The 23,403-nt window shown below is 49.2% G+C and overlaps 2 protein-coding genes across 7 annotated transcripts in view; one reads left to right on the plus strand and one right to left on the minus strand.

Annotated features, from left to right (window-relative positions):
- PACSIN3 (protein kinase C and casein kinase substrate in neurons 3) lies at nt 1–22,695 on the minus strand. Of its 6 annotated transcripts, none has more exons than XM_064512692.1 (12): nt 21,974–22,119; nt 9,504–9,583; nt 7,880–7,980; nt 7,271–7,427; nt 6,223–6,458; nt 5,645–5,800; nt 4,914–5,089; nt 3,960–4,080; nt 3,336–3,472; nt 2,652–2,717; nt 1,983–2,143; nt 1–322 (listed from the first exon to the last, which is right to left on the minus strand). In XM_064512692.1, the coding sequence occupies exons 3-12, from the start codon at nt 7,931–7,933 to the stop codon at nt 207–209; spliced, it is 1,380 nt and encodes a 459-aa protein (XP_064368762.1). In that variant the 5' UTR covers nt 7,934–7,980; nt 9,504–9,583; nt 21,974–22,119; the 3' UTR covers nt 1–206. The 6 variants fall into 6 exon arrangements, with proteins under 6 accessions (XP_064368762.1, XP_064368763.1, XP_025948996.1 ...); XM_064512693.1 differs by lacking the exon at nt 21,974–22,119 and adding an exon at nt 21,683–21,707; XM_026093211.2 differs by lacking the exons at nt 9,504–9,583; nt 21,974–22,119 and adding an exon at nt 22,579–22,695.
- The window catches only part of DDB2 (damage specific DNA binding protein 2), a 19,644-nt gene continuing 17,864 nt past the window's right edge, over nt 21,624–23,403 (plus strand). The window contains exons 1-2 of the mRNA XM_064512688.1: nt 21,624–21,737; nt 22,829–23,049. The gene's annotated coding sequence lies outside the window, so the exon portion shown is untranslated. The remainder of the gene's footprint in view (nt 21,738–22,828; nt 23,050–23,403) is intronic.

The raw sequence follows: 23,403 nt of genomic DNA on the forward strand, positions 1-23,403 counted from the left end.
TCTTTACTCATCCTTGTTTATTTATTAGAAAAGCCCTACAGGTCTAGGCATTTAAAATGAAGCATTGGTTACATGAAATACGTGCCCTCAGTCAGAGTCCAGAAGTTGCTGCACGTACTGCAAAAGTGGATTGGGGCCAGCAGTGACCCAGTGACTTCAGCAGGAGATGCTGATATGGGTGTGAGATGCTAACAGAGCAGTAGCAATCATGATCCAACCTTCTCAACATAGTTAGCAGGATAGAGTCCAACCTGGCCAGTGAGAAGTCGGCCCTTGCACCAGCCCTGCTCATCTTCCTCACTGATCTTCATTAGTTCTTCACCTGAGAGTAAAAACAGTTGTTAGGAAGCTGCCTTGGAAAAGGTAGGGTGGCCGCCTTTGTCAGAAGGACTCAAAAACAAGACACACTCTCTCTCAATACACACACATACACGTGTCTGAATATCTACACTTTTGCCCATAGCACCCTCAGTATCATACCATACAGTTTAATTAAAGCAAGAGTTACTGAACTCTTCAATATCTACGCTCAGTACCATCCACTAGATCAGGGAACTTAGAGACCTTCACTGCTGCTGCTCAGTATCAGAAATCTTTGCTCCTGATATTTCTCCCAGCTTTCCTCCCCACAGAGGAAAGTTTATAAACCAGAGGGATCAGAAGGCTCAGACATTTCTCTCTCTCAGTAGTACCTAGATCTACATATGTCTTCTGCAGCAAGTGGGAAGGACTTGTAAGAGGTTGCTAAGCTCTTAGCTATTAGGATCCAAGATGACTATTCCATGATGAACTCTGGCTTGGCCAGAAAGGCATGGAATCAGCTCATTTCTCAGACAATGACCAGGAAAGGCTCTCAGCCTCCCAGATCCACTTTGAGAAAGGGCAGGAAGGTCCCCATCCCATCAGTGCAAAGTTATACATATGCCAGAGAGGGAGATTCAACTGCATCAGTAGGTCAGACCCACACTGATAGCAGCTGAGTGAGAAAGTCATTTGCTGTCTAGCTTAAACCCTATTGGTGCATGCTGGTCAGAGCAGATGGCTAAGGCTGATCAGTAATGCCTCCATTTAACTGTTAGAGCTGCCAAGTAGCAAAAGAGAGCAAGGGGTCAAGTTCTAGAGCAACCATATTGTAAGGTATTTTAGAGCAACAAGTTAGTGATAGGAAGTTGACTAGTATGGTAACACAGCAGCATGCTGTGTCCAACCAACACAGATGCTGGTCTCGGGCACAATCCTCTACTAAAGGACTTCAGTTTCTTTTTTTAAAGAGGTGTATTTTGGAGATGTATAGCACAGAGACACCACATAAGACAAAACAAGCAAGATTAGAGACACTCAAGATCCAGATGTCCTCTTGGTGTTGGAGAGGTGGGCACATGCAAGCTGAATTCAAGTGAGGAAAGAAAAAGGAAAGGGGTCAACATTTGCTTCAGCATTCTCCCTCACTAAGTCTTTTACTGGAAGTTGGGATCTCCACTTTCAAGATACCAGTTTTAAACAGCTTGCACAATTTATTTTTGCCAGTCAAACTCTGCCTTCAGTAGTATGTGCGAGTCAGCTGGATTTCCCCCCCCACACCCCCGGAGATGGCAATCTTCTGGCTATCTCTAATGACAAGCCAGACCACCTTTCTTGTACTTTAGAGAAGAGAGGGATATAGTGTTCTCCCTGTGGCATAAGGGAGAAGCATCTGATAAAGTTTCAAGACACAATGCAGAATAAGTGCCTGGCAGGCAGGATGTGTTTCACCATCTTCCCCTACACTGTGGCCAAGCAGTTTTTTTGTGGCCTCACTGTCTTAGTCTACAGATTGGACTGCCCAGGGTACCATCCACCTCAGACTAGATGGGGATGGGTCAGGCCAGGGGAAGAACAGATTTCAGTTTTCAAAAGGATATACAGATCTTTGAGTGTCTCAATCATTCAGTCAGCCCAAGTGGGGACAGCAAGAGGTTAGCAGGAGATTAGTGCTTCTGTACCTGCTTTAAAGCTCAGCTCATCAGCCTCCTGTCCTGTGTAATCATACAGCGCTCGTACCCGTACACCTGGTACCTTTATGTCCTCCTCATGCCCGTTGGTATCCAGGCACTTCTTGGGAGTGTCCTCATCTGACCACTCCGAAATGTCTTCCTTCCCTCCGCTGTATACATGGAAGGAGGAAGGGGATAGGGTGGTGGTTAGAAAAAGCAGACTCATCTCTCGCTCACCTTCTCCTGAATCATGCACCACCCTGACCCCCAGAGACTGCTAAGCCACAGAATAAGGTGCAAGGGGCCAACAGCCAATTGAGAGTGGACAGGGAGGAGATACCAGGAGGTACTAGATTTGAAAGCATCCCAGAGTCAGAGCCCTGAAGGCTAGGAGGGCAATTCATTCTCACAGCTTTTGCACACATCCACATTCTTCATGACATCATCCTACTCCAGCAGATCATCTCACTCAGGGCAGGCCAGTTCTAACTGGAGAGCCCAGGTGCTTCCAAGACTTATTCCAGCCAAGAATAAGAAAGGAAAGGCCACATCTCCCATCCCAAACAGATATGGCTGGAATGCCATTTTCCAAGTCAGAAGCAAGAGCAGAGGGGAAGATCACCAAAGGACAGGCACTTGGAGCCCAAAAAACCCTGAAGAGATATGTTCCATACTAACTTCACATGGGCTGATGCCCTCAGGCTGTCATAGAAGATGCTGTTCTGCTCCTCTTGATAGGAAAACCTGTAGATTGGCAAATAGGGCCCCTGAATCCAATAGACTGGGATACTGTAGTGGCCTTGAGACATCTCATCCCCATTCCTTCCTGCCCAGTTTGCTTACATCAGAGCCAACCTTTTAAGGCAGGAAGGCAGCTGACATAGTAGGACATCAGTCTCTTCAGCCCCTCCCCATTCTGCAGCTTGCTCCCTGGCAAGGGAAGCAGCTATACCCAGACTTGTCAGGTAGCACTCAGCACTGTGCCAGGGAAGAGTAATGCCTGTATTTAGTAAACAGTTAACTGGCAGGGCTACCAGTTCCCAACTCTCCTCCCCCAGTCTGTGAGGAAAGACATTGGGAAACACCTGCCAGAATCTCACACAGCTTTAGACTGAACCAGGCCAGATCTTATCACTAGAGGGACCTTTACAACAAAGCATCTTATGAGACTGTACCTACTACACAAAAGCTACCCTAATCCCCTTTATCTACCCCATCTTTTTGGGTGGCAGAGACAGGACCACAGGGCTGGAAATAGAAGATGTTAAGGAAGAGATCTCTCCTACCAATCCTACCTAATTTGTATATCTGGGCAGCACTATACTCTTCCTAACCTAATGTATTCCAGACTTCAGCCCTTACCCTCGCCTTGTCTGCAAAGGGGTCTGTGAGACAACACCATCCCGCGCAGGCAAAATGCTGGTCAGCATCACATCGTCAGCCATCTTACCACTCTTCTCCTTCTTGGTGATTGGCCGCTGTGTTTCAAGAGACCATTCCTGTTTGGGAAAGCAATAATACCATGAAGCCACACAGATCCAAGAGCACTAGCCATTTTTTTTCTGACCAATAGAGAAGGAAAAGTGCAAGAACACCCAGGTCATACTTCAGCTGTGGCTGATTGATCAACCAGCCAGATACCCTTGCAGGCACAGCAGGCCTACTCCTGTGAAATCCCACAGTGCAGCAAGAGGGGCTGTGGGAGAGTTTAGGATCAGAGGTTGTGCCAGAGCCCTAAAAACTGACTCCTGTTCCTTGCCCTTAAGATTGGCTGGCTGGAGTAGTTGTAGTTTGGAAGGCTTACACCCATCCCTTTGCACACCAAGAGAGCTTTCAACATAAGAAAATTTCAGAAGAGACAAACATACCAAGCCCAGTGAGCAGAGACATGTTTTTTTTCCAAACACAAGACTAGCAATCCACCAGTTTCAATAAAGCAGCTAAGTGGCAGGGATGGTAGTTATACACTCTAGAGTGATCGGTCACCTCAAACTGAGGCCAATTCATCGCCATGCCTGGCCCATGAGTGTTGCGCCACCACTTCAGGTCCTCCTGGTTGTCTGCAGCCATGATGACTTGGTAGAGATCTCGATACAATGCGTGGAAGCTATGAGCAGGAACAGACAGAACCAACATAAACAAGCAGTTCCCCAAAACCCAAGTGCAAGGGAAGAACATAACTTCATGCACAATTACACAGCCTCCAAAGTCCCATAGGATTAAGGATGATAGACAACCCTTGAGAAACACCTGGTCAACCCTATGAAAACAAAGCCACCTTCAAGGAAGAGTCAGCTGGCCTGAGAAAAAAGACAGGCTTGTTTGGTGTGACAGTGGCCAACATCTGACACCTCACAGCATACTTCATCAAATGAGCCTTGAAAAAGTCTGGCATGCTCTTGCACACAGACAAGGAATTGTCTCCAATTCATTGCCACTACCTTGAAATACAGAAGCACAGAAGAGTTTGGTTGTGTCTGCCTCCCTATACAACCCTTATTTAAGGGCAACTTGTGACAAAGATGACATGAGCCCACAAAAGGCCTTTTGACTTAGGGCAGAAAGAGTGCAACAGCTACAGGTACTGGAAGGCAAGAGAGCCCCATTCCTCAGACTGGGGTTACATATGGCCACATGGAGGCATTGCATAGAATAAATTACAAACACATCTACAAGATAGTACTAGACAGTACTGGAAGCCTAAGGGTTCAGAGGAAAGACAGAATCCTTTCTGGGAGACTAGCACTGTTCAAAACCAGAGGTACCAGCAGCAGTCAGACCAAGGGACCCAGTGACAGTTCTCAGACACACTTGGAAGGGGCAGGAATGAGACCTGCCTGATACGAGCAGGCACTCCCCTTCACAAACCCCAGAATCAGGACCCCTTACCAGAGCCCAGGACACCCCAGACAGACAAACCTCCTGTGTCAGGGCTCGTACCTTTCACTGGTAGAGAGGTTCAGATGCTGGTGCAGATTCAGGAACATCTCCTTAAAGAAGCACAGTCGCTTGCGCTCTGCTTCCTGGCAGCCCTCAAACACTTGCTCCATATCCTCCATGTAGCGGGGATTGTAGCGGTTCAGCTCTTCCAGCATCTTCTCATATTGATCCTTGCACTGGATCAATCCAGGAAGAAGCAGTGGTGAGATATGTAGCCTTGATATCAAACCAGTGGCCACCCCGCCCCCCTTCCCCAGCTTGGGACTGAAGAGTTTTCCCCTGCATTGCTAAACAAACACAGCATAGAAAGTAGCAGAAAAAAAATGGTTTCCCCAAAGCTGGTACCCCAGCCCATTGCTGTTCTGGTGGTCTTGCAAGTTCCTCGCCCCTCCTTACTATTCCTTCTACAGTAGGCCCTTCCACAGCTTTTCAGGTGAGCAGGCAAGCCAGCCACTTTCAGTAGCTAGCCTTCAGCCCTGCAGCTCCTACCCCTTGCACCAAATCCCTCCCTTTTTTCACCCCCTTCATTTACTGATAAATGAGATCCTATCCAACACCAAAGATAGCAAGTTAGTCTTACTTGCTGAAGTCTCATTCTAAAACCTCAGACAATGAGATCCCATACCTCCTTACAGGTTTCAGCACGAGCAATTGCACTGATATTACAAGCAGCACTTTTTCCTTGAGAGAGGAGTATCCTCATGACCTGTGTCTGTACAGAACACACTCACCTTCTCAACCTCCTGAGTGCACTTCTCTACACGGTCCTGCAGCTTGCGCAGCTGTTCCTGTGAGACAGAGGAGTCTGCCTTGGCATGATTCTCCCTTGTATGGGCTGTCTTTTCCTCCTTCCGAGCTGCATGATAGTTTTTCTTAGAAGTCTCCACCTGTGGCAGGAGTGATGCAGAGACAAAGCCATGATGCTGACCACATAAATCCTCCATCCCTCAGAGAGGGCACATTAACATCTTTGCTACAATCAGCAGCAGTTATTTCAGGACAACCCAATAGGAAAGGCCAGTTTGATATTTAACTAGTCATGCTCCAAAGGGTAGAGATAACCTCCCCCACCAGCGAACTCTTTCAGCATTAACCTGCCACGCAGACACAGCCTGTTACCAGAGTCTTCCTACATGGGAGGGTAGCTACAAAGCCACCAAGAACAAGAGACCAGCAAGACATCTCTCCTTCTCTGGCATCCTTTGCCACACTGTCTAAACCCAATGTGCTTGCCTAATAGCACTCATGATCAGGTAGCCAGCCAGGCTACCCTCATTCACCCATCCTTCCCCATTCATATTTTGCTTACATCTTTCAGCTTTTTCACCCAAGGTTTCTGGGCCTTGCGGAACCCATCCTCTGCCTCCTTAGTCTCCTTGAAGCCCCCAATCATCTGCTTGTGGTAGGCCTCCTTCTGCCAGGCCTTGATCTTCTCTGAGTCTTCACCAGCCAGGTGGTTCCGGACATCTAAGTGAATTTCACTCAGCTTGTCTGCAGCTGTCAGGAAGGCATGCCAGGCCTTCTCTAGAGTGCCATATTGTGGACCTGCAGGAACAGGCATCACAGGGGCTATTATACCTCCTGCCCACAGAGAAGAGCACCAATTCTTTTCCTCCTACAAATGTGTCAGTTTGGAGTCGCTTCCCTAACTCTCCTCCATCACACATGTCAGCATTGAGTGCCCTCCACACAGTCCCAAAAGGCAGCATCTAGACTGACTGTTACAGCTGGCCAAGACAGGCACTCCTTTTGGGCAGCCTTAGCTGCCCCAGACAGTGCCCAGCAGCAGAAAGCTTCTGCAGAAAATTCTCTTCACAGACCTGGCCTGAGCTCAGGCAGCAATACCAGCTCATGACATGAGCTTCTGCTTCACAGACTCGTGGGCTCTTCAGGGCATTTGTTCCATTGTTTCCCATTATTTTGTGAGACGCCATCAGTTTATGAGCCCAGTGCCACTGAATCACAGCATAAGTAGTTATTTTCTTTGATTGGAGGAGAAGGAGGGGAAAACAGCCAAGCCATCCTTAAAAGGGGAGATCTGCAGTTTGATTCAAGACTTGGTCTGGCCCAAGGACTTGCCAGACTAAATGAATAGAGGGTATTTTTTTGTAACCAAACACTGGCAATGCAGAGAAGGAGTACCTCTCAGAGGAAATGGGAAGACTGGCTGCCAGAAAAAGAAAGCAGCCAAAACAGCTTCAGCAAAGAAAGAGGAGATGCACAGGAAGGCCACCTCCTTGGAGAAGAGAAGCTTGTCTCCCAAAGAAACAGCTTCACCCACAGTGGGAGACCATACTCGAGGAATAGAGTGCTACTACCACAGCCTGTTCCCACCCACCCCAGCCTGCACACCTTACCCTTCTCCACATTGGTCCTCCACTTGCGGGACCACTCTGTTAGCTGCTGGGCATAGTTCTTCTCTATCTTGGCTCGCTCCTGGAAGCAGGAGATTAAGTCATTGCAGAGCCGGTACCCATCATCCACACGCTTCACTGTCCGCCTGTAGTTTCCAGCCTGAAATGTGACACAGTTCCATCACTCTTACTGTAATGACTTCCACATCCCTTCAGAACAGGCAACAGCTGGTCAGTCATTGCACAGTGAGGGAGCACAGGCCCTCCTGAAACCAGCAGCTGGGCTCAGATTCCCCTTCTGGTGCTCTCTTGCTGGGGGCAAAGCAGTGAAAGGAGGGAGCTGAGATGCTCTGGTTGCCTCTCACAGCTCAGATCAGTGTCAGCTGAACAAGGAGCTCTTGTTCCATAGCATCTGAGGAGGAAAGGGTAACCTCCTCCTTGCAGTAACATACAACTTGTTACAGAACCTCCCCACAGTTACTCCCTCCCTTCCACTCCAAGAGCAACATGTCACCCAGAAACTTGACCCCCCCCCCCTCCCCCCCAGTTCTATGGGTAGGGGGGGAAATATGACATTCCTACCTCCCTCACACCCTGATCATCCTTCCTTACCTCCCAGAAACTGCCCCCAGGAGTATCCCCGCCAGCATCATCATCTGATGACATTGCCCCTCTTTTCTTGCAGCAGAGAATTTTTGCAGATTTCAGTTAAGCTGAGAAGAGAGAAAAAGCAATTTTTAACACAACACTGGCTGAGCCTTTGCAGAGAGCACAGTCCTCCACTGGTTTTACAGCTGAAGGAAACCCAACTTACTGTCCCACAGGCAAGTATTGACATTGCTGCATCTCCAGAACTAAATGGCTAGACCCAGCAGAGATGCTTAGGACTGAACCTGCCCCCTCCCTCCCTCCCTCCCTACAAAAGGATGGCCTCCTTGGCAGACGTAAAGCACTTTTGGAAAGGACACTGTAGAAGACAACCTTGCCAAGTCCCAGCTGTACAGATCTTGGAGATGTTGGTGAATCCAACACCTTTCAGCAGCACCATACACCTCTGCAGAGATTCCTTTCTTAACCAAGGCCCTCAGGAGAGTAGTAAAAACTACAGAAACTGAAGAAGTAGCTAAAGCTACTTGAAATGTGCCTTGAAACACTTAAAAATAAGTTTTCTGTCAGCGATGACTCCAGCTTCCCAATATGAGTCAGGATTAAGGGATTACACCAACTGACTGGAGAAAACAAGGCTGAGCAGTCAGCAGGCAGGCATGTCCTGAATGGGGAGGAGCCCTATAAACTGCCCACCAGCTGAGCTGGGCTTGAACAGGAACTACAGAAAACACACTGAGACATACCCAGCCAAATAGCACTGCAGCATGCATGCCAGCTTCACAGCAGCACTGCTTCCCTAGCAACATCTTTGTAGAGTTGGTGTTTCCATTACACTCAAGTCTATCACTGCGTTAGGCTGAAGATCTGGGCTAGAAGGTGAGAGGTGCATCTCGCCTGCCACCGTCTCAGTATTTCTGCCTGCTCTCCTGCACAAGTTTGGGCTGCCATTTTGTTCCCATCATGGTGCAACACTTGGAATTCCCTAGGGAGAGGTTCAAGGATGTGCCTGTGATTGTGCCGAAAGCAGAGAGGGAATAAGAGAAAAGCCCAGTGTCACACACCCCTTCCATCCTAGGCAAGCCTGGGTTAATGCAGCATAGATGTCCTCCACCGCTACTTCTCCTCTTGCACATTCCTGGTTATAAAAAGCTTCCCTCACACCCCAGAAAGGTATCTGCTCATTCTGCCAGCCCCCAGAGCACACACAGCAGAGAGATGAAGATCAGTTCGAGAGTCTCTATCTCCCACCTCCTGCAAATCCTTCTCAGTATGTCCGCTGTAGCATGAGCCACAGCGCAAAGTGCCTCAACACAGACTGCAGGAGATTCCTCCATTTCTTCTGGAGACTGGCTCTGTTTGCCCAGTCTCCGTAAGGAGAGTGTAAGTACATTAATGCTGTTCCTCTGGGTTTCTCCAGAAGACTGTAAGTGCTGAATTCCAGAGTCATAGAAGCAAGTTGTTAAATGAGACGTGACACACAGGTGCACAAACCTTAAAACCTGAAGAACACCTCCACCCACTCCACCAGCCATCCCCATTCCCACCGTCCATCCATCAGCAGGCTGCAAAGTTATCTTATGTGCCCCCAAGGCAAGCAGCTTTATTCTTGTCCCCAGAAACTATATACCTGAAAGCTGAAAGAGAACACACTTGCCAGCTGCCCGCTGCTCCCCTATGTTCTGAGTTCTTCAAATGCCTCAAAATGGACTGGAGGAGAGAGAGACAGGCACAGTTACACACTGCCACTTCTTCACATGGATGCTGCCCATTCTGGCACGTCACAGTCCCAGGGTAGGAATGAGGGTGTCCCCATCTGCCAGCTACGAGGAGGGGCACCCTCTGATATAGCAGCTGCAGCCACTGTGCCTCCCGAGATGCCACGTTCCAGCACGTAGGAGAGATGCCAAATCCTTGTGTCACAAGATCTAGCCCCAGAGAGAGTTAAAATAGAAACACTGGGGCGGCATGACGGTACTGTGCGGGAAAGGTAGCGTCACAACAGCTGAGCAGAGGGAACAGCTCACAGCCAGAAAGGTCTAAATCAGGCACATTCCCCAGGCACAGGACATGGGGCCTAGTCCTCCCCCTCACCGAACAGTGTCTGGTCTAGCAGACCCCACTGCCTCCATGCATTGCTGCCCTCACTTTTAGACCTAACTGACTTTGGGGGAAGATGGGAAAGACAGACATACTTTCTCTGGTCCCTTTTTGTTAAAGTTGACAAGGATTGACACACAAGGCAAAGGATTAGGTAACTCTGCTTTAAAAACAAAACAAGAGACATACATTTTCTGGTGACAAGGCCTGGAGTCCTTTCAGCAGCAGTGCACCCAGCACTGCTGGTGGGATGTGACTCTCTAGAACTTCTTTGTCCCTTGGTTCTGAGAGCCACGTGCATCACATTGTCAGAAATACTTGGTCAGAAATCATTATTTTGCCATTATGTCATTGGTAACTGCCACCAACTTTCCACAGAGGAAAAGGAAGTAAAAGGCTTGCGGGGGCTAAGGGAAGTGAGGGTGGAAAGAGGTCTGTTTACCTCACATTCACTTCCCTGAAAATTTACTTGAAATGTCAAAAGCGTATTTAAAAACCACCTCCCCTGCCACCCCAAAAGCCCTTCTGCTCAGTCAGATGTGGCCAGCTGGCTGGGGCTGGGAGGTTGGGGCAACTGAAAGTTAACACAGCTGAGAGAACAGAAACTGCAAAACCCAGGAGGAAAAGGGATTTTTAGTCAGATATTAAGACAGTTCTGGAGCAGAGGTGGGAAAAGAGGAGGAAGGAAAGGAATAGGGAGAGGCAGACAGACTAGTGACCTTTGCCAGTGAAAGAGTTGGACACTTATGAGATTCAGGTCACTTGGTTAAAAAGTTACAGAGCATAAAGCTTCACAACTTACCAGTGGTCCCCCAGTAAAACCACACTATACATTCCTGAAATTGCTAAGATTAACACCTCCCCCCCCCCCCCCCCAAAAAAAAATGTTACTTAAAAATAGTTAGATCTGCCTGCCAGGCCTTTCCTGTCTTTCTCCTCATGAAGAAAGATCAATTAGATATGACCCATGAAGGCCATATAACTTTTTCTGCCCTCCCCCTGACCCCACATGCACATGTGCGTGCGCACACACACACACACACTTAATCAGGAAGCAGTGAATCACAAACATGCCTTCTGTCTCTGGTTTCCAGTTCAGGCTCACTACAGAGTTTGGGGGTAAATACAGAAGACTTGTGTGTCAGAGTGTGGTTGTTCATTTGAGGGACAGTCAATAAAAAAAAACAGAACCCAAATCTTTCTGCAGTTTCCACATTAAATTTGAGCCGAATCTGCTCATTTTCTCAGGAGTTACAAACCCAAATAACTGGATTTACCATAGAGATCTGTGGGCTCTGAAATGCAATAGCTGCGCTGGATCAGACCAAGGGTCCTTATTGCCCAGTATCCTTTGCAGACAGTGGCCAAAAGCAACATCTTCCCTAGCTTTGAGAATAGAGCAAGCATACATGGTGCGCCCCCAAATACTCTCCAAGTCTCTAACCATTTGTTGACAGGGATTTCCTAAGCTGGATGTGGCATCCATGAATTTAGTAACCCTCAATGGATTTCTCTTCCATTAACTTCTCCAATCTCCCTTTGAACCCACATGAGTATTCAGCATCCACAACATTATGTGTCAAAGCATCCCATAGCTTAAGGCTCTGTTGGAATCATCAACATAGTAGGAGTGTGGGAGAATTTAAAAAAGTATATAATTTCTACAGATTAAACTCCATGATCTGAGTAGCACCCAGTAAAGTACTTATTACCATAGCAATTGTACAGACTTTATAGAAGTCGAGAAGAGTCTGTCCTGGTAGAAGCAAAAAGGTCAAAGAATGAGGAGGACCCTGTTCAGCTAGGCTTTTTCTGGACTTCGCATACTCCATGAGCCCATGTCAGTCAGCAGATCAAATTGGATCTGCACACAGATTTATGGAAGGTACTTAGTACTGCACACAGGGGCTGAAAAACAGCTGCTGCTGTCACCCTGAGCCCAAGAAGAGCAAATAGATTGTCACTCCACTCCCTCATGCCTAGTTATTCCTGAAACATATGTATTGTGAGCTGCCAAGAGCTTGAGACCAGGGAAAAAGTTAAGTTTGCCAGGAAAAGTGAATAGATGATTATTATACATGCCAAAGTCTGGAGGCTGTTTTACAGCAAGGTAGAGAGATGACAGGGATACCTTGTCAACAGCTTAATGTAGCAGAAGCCACCATGTAATTCAGGAGGGCTGGCACAGCCTGTACAGGACAAGCAATATAACCAGAGCTGTTGGAGGTATGTGGGTCAAAACCAGGACTCTCCGATGTTGCTGCCACCTCTGCTAAGAACAGTATATCCAAATCCTACTTGCAGGGCAGAGGAACGTTTATTCTGTCCTGCTTCCTCTTTCAGCTCTAGCAGTTAAGAGCTACTTGAGACCTTCTTGCAGTTAGTTGCTGCAAAGACAAGCTCTCTGAAGAAGTGGGGAGAGAGCAACCACACCTCTAGCCACTTCACACCTCCACCAGATTACACACCAGGACATCACAGGCATCATTATAACCAGCAGCACTGGCTGGACAAGCTGAACCATGCAAATAAGATTTCTGCAGAGCTACAACCCCTCTTGCTAGTGGTGTTAATAAAGTACTTCTCTCCTTCCCACAACTACCTTCTCACTCGGGACCAACATAGTTTTTTGGACCACATCTGCTATCAGCTCCCTGTTAAGCTATCCAAAACTGGCTCTTGGTCCCAGTTATGAAAACGTGTTGGAATGGCTCATAACTGCTTCATTGATACTGAGCTCCATTCAGGGAATGCCAAAGCACTTGTTATGGCAGAGCTGTTCCCACCTTTAATTAGATTCAACCAACCAACAAACAACTGAAGCACAGCCACAGGAGAAAACAAGTGATACTTGGTCACTGTCATCCACATGGGCAGTGAGAAGTCTGTACAAATGGAGGTGGTCTCATCTCTGTATGGCTACTGCAGCCTTTTAATTTTCAGGCCATGATAGAGTTTCATCCCCTGAATCCAGCAGCTCCACAGGGCTTACGGCAGAGTCGCTAATGTCAGCACACTCAAGCTGGTGAGGGGCAGCCAGGGCCCCCCAAGCACAGTGAGGGAAGAAGATGCTGTGGAGGGTAATTGCCAAAGTGCTGCACTAATTTGTGCCTTAGCAACACACCAGGCCTTCTTAAAGCTTCATTGTCTTCTCTAGACTCTTAAGCATATTGCTGATCTCACCCCACTCCGGTCAGTCACATCTCAGACCATAGTTTCTCTACCCTCTGACCAATGCAACAGGCTAAAATCTTCTTTCAGACATGTATGGATCTGGCGACATGAAAAGTTTGTCTTTTTGTTGTTTGCACAACACTAGTACGGCAGGGTCCTCATCCACAGTTAAAGCTTCTAGACACTATAGTAATAATCTCTCTTCTCTAGTTCAGAAATTGCTCCCTAAGGCAGGTAAGCCACAGAGATCCTCTTCCCTCTGTACCGCACTCCAGTATGCCCAGGGCATCCCTTCTGTACATTGCCTGACTGCCTCCTGAGGCTCCTTGTGAGCAATTATTTTAATAAGTTTGCCAAGAACAAGCCTCTGAACTCTGCAAATGCTCAAAGGCCTGCTGCATACAGCCCTGCAGGAATTCCTCCATAGAAACAGAGCTCATACACTGTGCCAAACAAGGCCTTCTGCCCAACTCCTTTTCCCTTTCCAGAGTACTACAGCAAGCAGTGGATACAGACAGAGCTAGGAACGAATTGAATTCTATTTATCCAGTAACCGGGGCTTTGGTGAACAGGCATTTTTACTATGGAGCAATTTCTATCTAGACACTAAAGCCAAGCTAAGCAGTTTTAATCAGAAATGGGCTGCTACTAGCTCATTTCCACCTCAAGACAACAAAGCAACAGTGTGAGATTTCTGCAACCAATTTGTTTGGTTCCCAAAGAGTCACTTTTCCTGTAGAGCAGACAGCGGTGAAGGTACTGTTTTCACCCCAGGGCACTTCTGGTTCAGGTTGCAGATAAACATTTCCATCTGAGCAATCAAAACATACAGAGGGACAACTGCCATGTCTCCCCTCTCCCCTTACTCAGAAAAGGAGACCTGAAAACACTTTGTTTTTTTCTGCTCATTTGTTGTCAGAAAGGAACTGGAGGGCTGGAGCCAGGAGGTACCACATGACACTAGCAGAGCAGTGAACAGGATTGCTGGTGGTGCAGCAGCGCTAGGAAGGTTCCTGACGCAGAGAATTAAATGGGGCACAGGATGGGGTTTCCCTTCCAGCCTCTCTATCTCTGCAGATGGGCATTCAATAGCTCTGAACCAGTGACTGTAATGATGCCCCAGTAACGTGCTCTCCACTGCTATTATATAGGAGCACTGATATTTACTGGAATACTCCCCTATCCAAAAAGGGGGCCCAGTTCTTCTCTGCAGCTAGAGAGTGTGCCATGTAGCACATAGATCCTCCAGGAAGCCTGTGTACATGAAATGACTTCTACCCAGCAAAAATATCCCTTAGAGATATTTATCCCATTGGTGTGGTCACACCCTCGGCAGAGTCACCCAACCAGGAAAGGGACTAATAGCCAACGTTTCCCAGATGCTCCCTAGGGATTGAAGCCTGCCAGGGCTGCCTAGTGCTGTTTTGAGAAAGATTTCAGCTGGGCTCTCCAGCTGGGGAGAGGACAGAGACATTAGACAGAACAGTAACTACACACAAAGGTCACTTCAGCTATGTGCAAGCCTGTAAAAGAAGCCCATCTCCAAGACAGTGATTCTCCAGAGATCGAGCAGCTATCCACTAGCAAATTTCCCCATGATTATACTGAAGTATTAAAATACAGACGAGATCCTCCTCCACTTGAGGGGCTGACCTCCAGAGCCTACGGACTACTCGCCCTAGAACTACATTGCTCTCCCCTGAGCTAATGTCCTGATGACAGGCATCCCTCCATTTGCCTTACCCCAAGTTGTTTTTAAGTGTTCAGACAGAATGAAATATTTTTCACATTTATTAGCTTCAGGCTACTTCCCTGTCCTGTTGTCAGAGACCAAGACTTTAGAACAGGCTTCTACCCAAACACTGTTGCTGATCTAAGCGTTAAGATTTCTGACCAAAATAGCTGTGCCAGGCAGAAAGCTTCGCCTAGGCATTGTTGTGCCAGAGAACGAGAACCCCATCTTTTCCAGTATGAATCAGGAGATGTTTAGTGTTACAGGAACACAGAACTGTCCTGGTCAACACAGCAGTTTTCAGACAACGTAAATGAAGGAATGTGTTGGGCTATCAAGGTTTGTTAGCTTTTGTTTGTCTGGATTGTTCTTCCTATGAAGAAATTGACTGTAAGCTCAAGTGCCCACAGAGCAGAGCACAGAGGGAATCTGTGCCGTGAGCAGCTGGAAAATGGAGTACCATACTTTAACAGAGCAACAGACCACGTTCGCTCGATATGTTCAACATGGTTGCTGGAATAAGCTTCACAAGTATGCTGTGTCTGTGTATTTAACAGGCAGCTATAATTAAGAGCTGAGGACAGCATTATGGAGCCACATCCAAGCTACCAGAAACAGCACTGTCCTAGCTTGCTGTCTTACCTGTGGGAATAGCCCGACTCCCATTCCACACAGTCGGCCTGCCTGCTTCCCCTTTCTCACACCCACTGCCTTGCCCCTCTCAAGGCAAGGCCTTAACCTCTGCAGATGCAGAGAACCTTCCACTACTGTCCCACTCTCCTGAGCCTCCTCAGTTGCTTGCTTCTATGCTGCATGCTTATTAGCTGGCCTGGATAAGGTTGGGTAGGAAGTATCAAGCTTGTCAGCTAACTCGTGCAATCAGCTCACCTCTTAACCAGAAAAGACCCCAAGCAAGCTGTTATGAAGAAGCTATTTCTTTCCTAAAGCATCACTGATAAACAGGTGTTTAAAACTCCAGTCAAAGCAATTATAATCCTCCCGAGCAGTCACAGCCTGCACCACGTGTGGACAGTTTTTTAATCTACATTTCACCTTGTCACAAGCTTTTCTGCACTCAGTAACTTACAAAACAAGATCAATAGTCCATCCTGTGACACAGTTGCCTGTAGCTTAGTAAAGACATCACAATAGCAGGCTGAGCCAGTCCACCTACTTCCAGCTTGGAGTAAGGAAGTTTGCTTTGTTCGTATCTTTACTTGAACAGCAGTGATCCTAACAGAACAGAATGCCCCAGCCTCAGCCTCCCCAGCGCCAAGGAGAGAGGAATAATGTGTGCAGGTTTCTGCCTTTTTTTTTTTTTTTTAAACCACAGGAAACTGCTGTTAGCCCATGTCAGTGGAACATTCTCCTTCTGTGATTGAGTCACCTCGTAACCCCCAGAGCAGGGATCAAGTTTACTTGAATACATTAAGAAGTCTTAGGAAGCAGACTGCAATCAAACAACCTTCAGAAGAGCCACAGCCCAGTGAGTTCCATTCCAGCACTGAACTCCTGGTGGTGCCTTGCTTCAGACTGCACAGTAGTCAAATGACTCCAGCCTTTTCTGCCTCTTCCTCCCATTTGGAGGTCAGTATATTTTAACCCAGCTGCAGTTCTGCATACCTCTATACCAAAGTTTATTTTCAGCTTCATTTTACCAGTGCTTAGTTTCCATTACAATAGTTGCTTTTTGAGGGAAGGAAAATGGGAGAGAAGGATGGAGTTGGCAAGTATTTTGTCATTCAGACCAAGCACATGGCAATCATATAACCAGTCAGTTCTAAGTACTGCATTTCCTTATTTCTGGTTGTATTAAACAGGATTCTGGTTTGGCTCGGTGAAAGCTGATAGTTTACTAACAATGTTTATGTAAACACTTTTTCTTCCAAATATTCATATAATGCAAACAAGAGCCTGAAAGAAGATTGCACATCAAGGAGTGTCTGAAGTTTATCCAGTGCCCTGCACAGCTCCACACCCCAAACAGGCTGTAGAAGGGAGCACAAGCAACTTCGTAAAAGGAGAGCTGAGTAAGATAGGACTGAGCACTGGGACATCTCTTATGTTAATACAGGAAAGGAGAAGAAAGGTGAATAGCATCACACTCATTGCTTCTGTTTCGTGCTGTGGTCAGTTCCTCCACTTTGATGATGGTAAGGCTCTTTGTTCACTTTTTTCCCCACTGGAGCTAGGTTTACTCAATTGCTTCCTCACAGGAAAATCTAAACAACATAAAGAACATCTGCAAGGGTACGGCAGAGTTCAGAGCCCTATGAACTGGCAGGACTATGGACAGACTGCAACACAGAGCCAGTTTGGATGACTGCAGTCTTTTCTGGGACCAGGCGTGTGAAAAGAAAGCAAAATTTGCCCTTTGGAGTGGGGAGAACATGCAGTAACTTAGATTCCCTTCACAGCATCTCCTGATCTGAGAGAAGTTGGGCAGATTCAATCATTTTGACAGTACTCCAATCCTAAAGGTACCCATATGCCTTTTTGACATATTTCTCAGAGACAGGCAGAGATAAGCAAGGCTGAAGTAGGGCAGATATTAGGAACTGACCTGCACTGTGACTATTCATACTTCACACTTTCTTCCTGAAGGTAATTATATTGTATGTCATCCAAGAACTTTTGTCTACTCTCATGCTGTCTGCACAGAATCTGCTCTTCAGTATCAGTACTGTACCTTCAGCCCTCTTCAAATCAATTTTTGGATCTCAAGCTGAGGAACAGGGCTATCAATATAAATACACTTCACATTCCAGGTGTTATCAGCTAGACTCCGAGAGGAGACAAGAGAATGGGATAGTCAGCCCAAAAGGCGCACACTACAGAAGAAATTTCAACTGTTTGGCATCACTGGAATGTCATTTGCTTTCTCGCCCCATTGCCCGGGGCACAGATCTCTTCTGATCTTCAGGGTCCGACCTGACATGCAAGGAGAGAACACCAGGAAGCTTTTTAAAAACAAAGTACAAACAGATCGATCCAGTGGGTTTTATTTTCCCCTTCAGGGCTTCTTGAACCAGCTCCTATCCCACAGGGGAAAAGACTCTCTTTTTTAGTTTGCATTGGGGTAGAATCCTGCTAGCCCTCCCTCTGTCTCAGCAGATGCAGCAGTATCTGCCTTCTCTCAGTAAGGACTTCCCATTTTGATCGCTGGCCTGGTTCACAAGCTCGGCCATCTCCATTTAGAAGATGACAGCACAGCACAGCTGTGCAAGACAGGCTCTGAGTGCCCGCCTTCAGAGATTTGTGGCCATTGGCAGAGCACCCTCCAGCTTTGCTGGAGTCAACACCAGGCTTTTACCCGCGTTTCCAGGCAGTGGGGCAAGCACTCCTAGTGCAAGAAAGGGCAGACTGAAAGCACCAAGAAGCAATAATAAATACCTAGAATCATTCAAGAAGTGAAATATACTGCAACTTCTCCCAATCCTCCATGAAGGCCTCTTGCCCTTGTCAGAGATAGGGAGCAAGCCCACTTCAGAGCTCTACCCAGCAGCAATGCAGCCTGCACAGCTCAGCATGTATGGGAACAGCAGAGGCTTGGCAAGGACACAGAGGGAGAGGGGGAAGTTGCCACCATTAGATAATCATCTATAGGTGACTGAAAAGATTGACCATGTATGTCCCCAACAGCCCATAAGGCATGTACCATATCTTCCTAGAGACAGGATATACATGGGTTGGGCAAGCTCATAGCATGGACAGATGAGACTGGAGATTTAAAGCACTGTCAGCTCCGGGCTGCCTGCAGCAATTCTAACTCCCCTAGCCTAGAAAAATGTAATGCCAAGTCATGATAAACACAGTCCTACCAGAGTCATCTACTAGGAGAACATGAAATCCTGCACAAGCCTAATGCCTCTGGATCCAGGCCCCTGATACCATGGAGATCCCTCATATGCTAGTTCAGCTAACTACAATGCCCAGTGACAACCGCTAGATTTAGCGCACACAAATTCTGACCATCAGAAGTCTGAAAGGCTCCTTCCCACTGTGCAGTTCACAGAAAGGAGAAACCACTGCAGGCTGAAATATGATTAGGATGCCAGTCACACATACTGCCTCACAGCACTGCCCAGCTTCAGCCCACATTTCAGCTTGGAGGAACTTGATGAAACTATTGTACCAGCCACTGAAACAGAGCGGAATGATTACAGCAGAGGACACACCAGGCTCTTTGCATCAACATTATGCTTTGTGCTGGAAACTCCTTGTGCCCAGTCAGAGGGCGTTTGGATGTTGAATTACAGTGGTCACCATGCCACATGGTAGCAGTAAAAAGCTACCACTTGAACTGCTTCCTAACTGCTCAAAGGATGCAAGGCTCTTTTCTTACTCTTCAAAGGGCAGAATCCCAGATCCTCCATGAAAACTTCCAAATACAGTAGTCATCATTTTCTATCCCACCCACTAAGGCCTTTACACTAAGATTCTATGGGCAGGTTTTTTGTTTTGTTTATCTGACACAATTCTATGTTATACAGCACCATCTATACCCATCATGCTAACTAAGTAGTGATAAAATAGCTTGCCGGATCAGAAAGTCTGCTTTAAAAAGATGAGTCCCTCAAAGGGCTGAGCAGCTCTTATTGTTTAGGCACTTCCCCATGAACTCTCATGGGCAGCCCAAATTCACATATCACTGATCAGCTGATGGTGAGAATAGAGGCAGTTTATTAGTGCTCTCCCATCAAGAGCATAGCTTTTTCCACTGAGGCTATGGGCAGATAGTTTTAGCTTTTGAGGCCCCCAGCTCAATCCCTGGACATCAGCCGTCACACAAATCAAACTGTTCAAGCAAAAACTGAATAATCTCTAGCCCTCAAAAGGGCCAGAGTAAAAAATATATGGTATTTTATGCCTTTGGAAATACCATATGAGTTCCTAACAGGATCAGATCTTGCCCCCGGTGCTGTGGCTGACTATAAAACTAAGAATAAATTATCCCTTAAAAAACTAAGAATTAATTATCCCTTAAAAACAGTTGTCACATTACAAATATACCTGACTACAACATTGAATTAAAAAAAAATTTTTTTAAGCTCACATTTGTCCAGGAAGAGCCCAGAAGATTCAGACTAGTTCTTGTACAGTCTACGATAAACAACTAAAAGCCTCAGTTATTGTCCAGTGAAGAACTGGATTTGGGGCCATAGGATTTTCAGGTTTTTATGGCTTGGTTATGCACAACTCAAGTCTGCCAAGGACCTGCATCAAGGTGATGTTTTAGCACGGTCCAGTGCCAATCCTTATTTATTCACTGGAGTTCGATAATGGCATTCCAGGTGGACAGGAGTTCTCAGGCCTACATGTAGCTGACGTGGTCATGTTACCCCTTTTTACAGCCTGAGAAGGCAGCCTTCACTAGAACAAGTGCAGGCAAGCCAGGGAAGCTCAAACTCATAGGTCAGAGGAGATGAAAAAGCAAGTAAAGCAATACAATACAACAGGCACAGAACAGGGAAGGCAATAAGTGGCTAACCCAGCTCACACATTCATTCTGCTCCAAACTGCCACTTGAAAGAAAACATAGTAAGTATTTTGGGGAGTTTCTAGTGAGATATTATGAATGACAAAACCCTGGTGGAGCACAGCAGCCTTCGCTTCACGGAAAGGTGAATCCTTCCCCCGAAAGAATGTGCCCAGTTATGCAATGCACAGGGAGAAGCTCCACTGCAACTCCACCCAGAGACCAGCTCACACCTGGAGCAAGGAGTTTCGGGACCCTGTCACGTCAGCCCACACGCCGCAGCAGTGCGTTCTGCTCCCGTGACGCACAGAGAGGTATTTGAGCCCTCGTAAGGCTTAGTGACTCCTTGGCGACATTTGAATTCCAGGGTGGAGTGGGAGGCTCTGCTAGGGGTTTGTATTGCAATCAATTACCGGCGTATCAGAAATTCCTTTGCAGGAATTAGGTTGGCAGTTGACTTCAGGGGAAGAGAGGCTCATCTCCCGTTTTGGGTGGCGGAAAGCACTGCTTGGGTAAGGAGGTTTGCAGGGCAAAGGGAAAGGCCAGAACGCTGCCCAGGGCCGGGAGCGTGTGCCTGGCGGTGGTCAGCTAACCTTCCCCTCACCCCCGTGCTTGCAGAGGGCTCGGAGCTTGAGGAACGGAAGCAGGCAGGGAACACATAGTTGGCGCAGAAAGCGGCAAAACTGGTTAACGCGTTTGGGTCACCCTCGCTTCGCTTATTGATGGTTTTGCGGAGACCACAGATCCTGCCTTCCACACGTGGGGACAAATCACAGACCGCTCTCTCGAGCGCTGAACGCTCAGGCCCACTAATACCCTGTGTGTTTATCAGCTCTTTTTCCTCCACAGTGCCAGAGAGGACGGCATAACCCCAAGGGCCTGCCCCACGGCCCGCTCTCCCCTCCCTGACACTGCAGCCCAGCCCCTGGCCGGGGGAGAGGAGAGGAGGGGAGGGGAGGGGGAGGCCCGGCCAGCCCTGCCCGCCGCGCTCCTCACCCCGGGACAGCCGGGGGGCAGGGGCACCGCCGCCCGAGGGGGCGGCCCCAGCCCGTTGCAGGCAGCGCCGCAACAGCGCCCTTGGCCCCGGCCGCCGTGCCCGCGCGTCCCCCCCGGCCGCGGCGCTGCCGGCGCCCGCAGCTCCGGTTGCAGGATGGGAGGCGGCTCCGCGCGGAGCCGGCACAAAGGGGCCCCTGTCCCCGCCGCGGGAGCCGAGGGAAGGGCGGGCTGGCAGCGAGACCCGCCGCTCTGGCAGCGCGTCCCCCGCCGCAACCCGCCCGGGACCGCGGAGCCCCCCCGGCCCCGGCCCCGGCCCCGCCGCTCTTACCGGCCGGTGTCCGCGCCGCGCCGCCGCCCGCTGCCCCGCTCGCGGCGACCGGCCGGTAAGAGCGCCTCCCCCACCCGCCCCCTTTCCATTAGGAAACTTTTCCCTCGGAGCCGCCAGCTTGTGCGCCGCGCCGAGCTGCCCCACCGCCTCCCACCGGGAGGAGGCGGCGGGGGGGACCAGGCCGGGCTCTGCCCGCGGCGCGCCGGGACCCTCGGCGCCCCGCGGCGAACGGGTCGGAAGGCGGCGGCGGGGCGGGGGGCGCCAGGCCGGCGGGGGGGCCCCGCCACTCACCTCGCAGGCGGCGCGGAGCAGCGGGACGGGGCGGGCGGCGGCCACCTGGGCTAGGAGCGCGCCGGGCCCTGCCCCTATTTCAGCCGCGGGACTCGGGGGCTCCCGCCCCGCCTCCCGCAGCGCCCGGCGGGGCGGGGCGGGCCCGGCGCGGCCGCTCGGGGCGCGCCGCCGAGGCGCCCCCGCCCGCGGCTCTTGATCCAATTAACTGGCTGCGGCCGAGCGGGCCCGGCCGGGCAGGTGGGCGGGGGGGCGGGGACCCCCCCCCGGCGGCCTCGACCCCCGTCACGGCGGCGCCGGGCGGCCTCGACCCCCGTCACGGCGGCCGGGCCCCGCGGGGCCGCCCCCGGGGGCTCCTCGCTGCCTCGCCGGAGCGTGGGTTTCTGCTCCCGGTTATCGCTACGAGGGGCCGGCGACCCGCGGGGCCGGCGTGGCGCTCCGGGGCAGCCCCTCGCGCGTCCCCTCCGCCTCCGCCCCGGCCCAGCGCGGCCTCGCTGGGGTCAGAGAGCGGCTTCAGCGCCGCTCGCCGGGTGCCCAGCTCCTGTCCCTCCCGGCCACCTCCCGCAGAGCCGACCCGTTTCGATCGCTCTCTCTTTTCCCCTGAAAACCTTTTTCTGAGCAATCCAAGCCTCCTCTTTAGGTCCCCGCAGCCCCTCGGGTGACACCAGCTCCTGCGCGCCAGAAGCGAGCGCCAGAGTTTCCACTTCCAGCACCAGCCTTGGGTGTGATCTGCCGTGACGTTGGGGCAGTGCGAGCTGCAGGGCCTTGCTGGCCCCGCACCCCTGCTCCGCTTCCAAGCGACTCGGGACACTGCTCCGAGGACCAGCTGGGAGTCCACAATGATGTTTATTCCATCAGTGACGAAAGGAAAGACCGAGAGCCTTACAGGAGGAGGAGCACGCCGTAAATCAGGGCTCCTGCTTCTTTGGAGTGGTACCGTGCGATGCAGTCCTGTGCTGGAAGGCAGATGTTCCAAAACCATCCTGCTCGATTTGCTTTGCTGCCAGTCCTTGTAACGTGTGCGGAGCTCCTGGGAAGATGGGCACCCATAAGAAGTCACCGCATTGATGTTGTGATGAGTATCCTTTCAAAAAGTGATGCAAGAGTTGTATCTTCTCCTAAAAGTTAATCATAGCTGAAAATATAAGCATCAACTTCGTATTTGACTGGAAAAAAACCCACCCTCTTTGGCATAGATGCTCCCTAATTCAATTCAATTATGAAATTTCATTTCTGTTACCAATTTTATGTACCTTAGTGAAGTGTGAAAAAAGGAAAAATCTGTCATAGATTAATATACAATATCTAGCATTCATCCTGTGTTTTCATATGCTGTTTTTCATACTGGTTTTGACATTGGTAGCATAGAGCATTTAAGATGGATTTCACCAATACTGATTAAATGGCATGGGTAGTGTATGACGTGGCTGCTT

Source organism: Dromaius novaehollandiae, chromosome 5 (genome assembly GCF_036370855.1).
Source record: "Dromaius novaehollandiae isolate bDroNov1 chromosome 5, bDroNov1.hap1, whole genome shotgun sequence".
Lineage (NCBI taxonomy): Eukaryota > Metazoa > Chordata > Aves > Casuariiformes > Dromaiidae > Dromaius > Dromaius novaehollandiae.

Coding starts and splice junctions, on each gene's coding strand:
- PACSIN3 (XM_026093211.2), bottom strand. CDS start 7,933: ATGTCATCAGATGATGATGCTGGCGGGGATACTCCTGGGGGCAGTTTC. Junction 5,090..5,644: donor GCACTCAGGAGGTTGAGAAG/GTGAGTGTGTTC, acceptor GGATTGATCCAG/TGCAAGGATCAATATGAGAA. Junction 323..1,982: donor TGAGCTGAGCTTTAAAGCAG/GTACAGAAGCAC, acceptor TTTTACTCTCAG/GTGAAGAACTAATGAAGATC.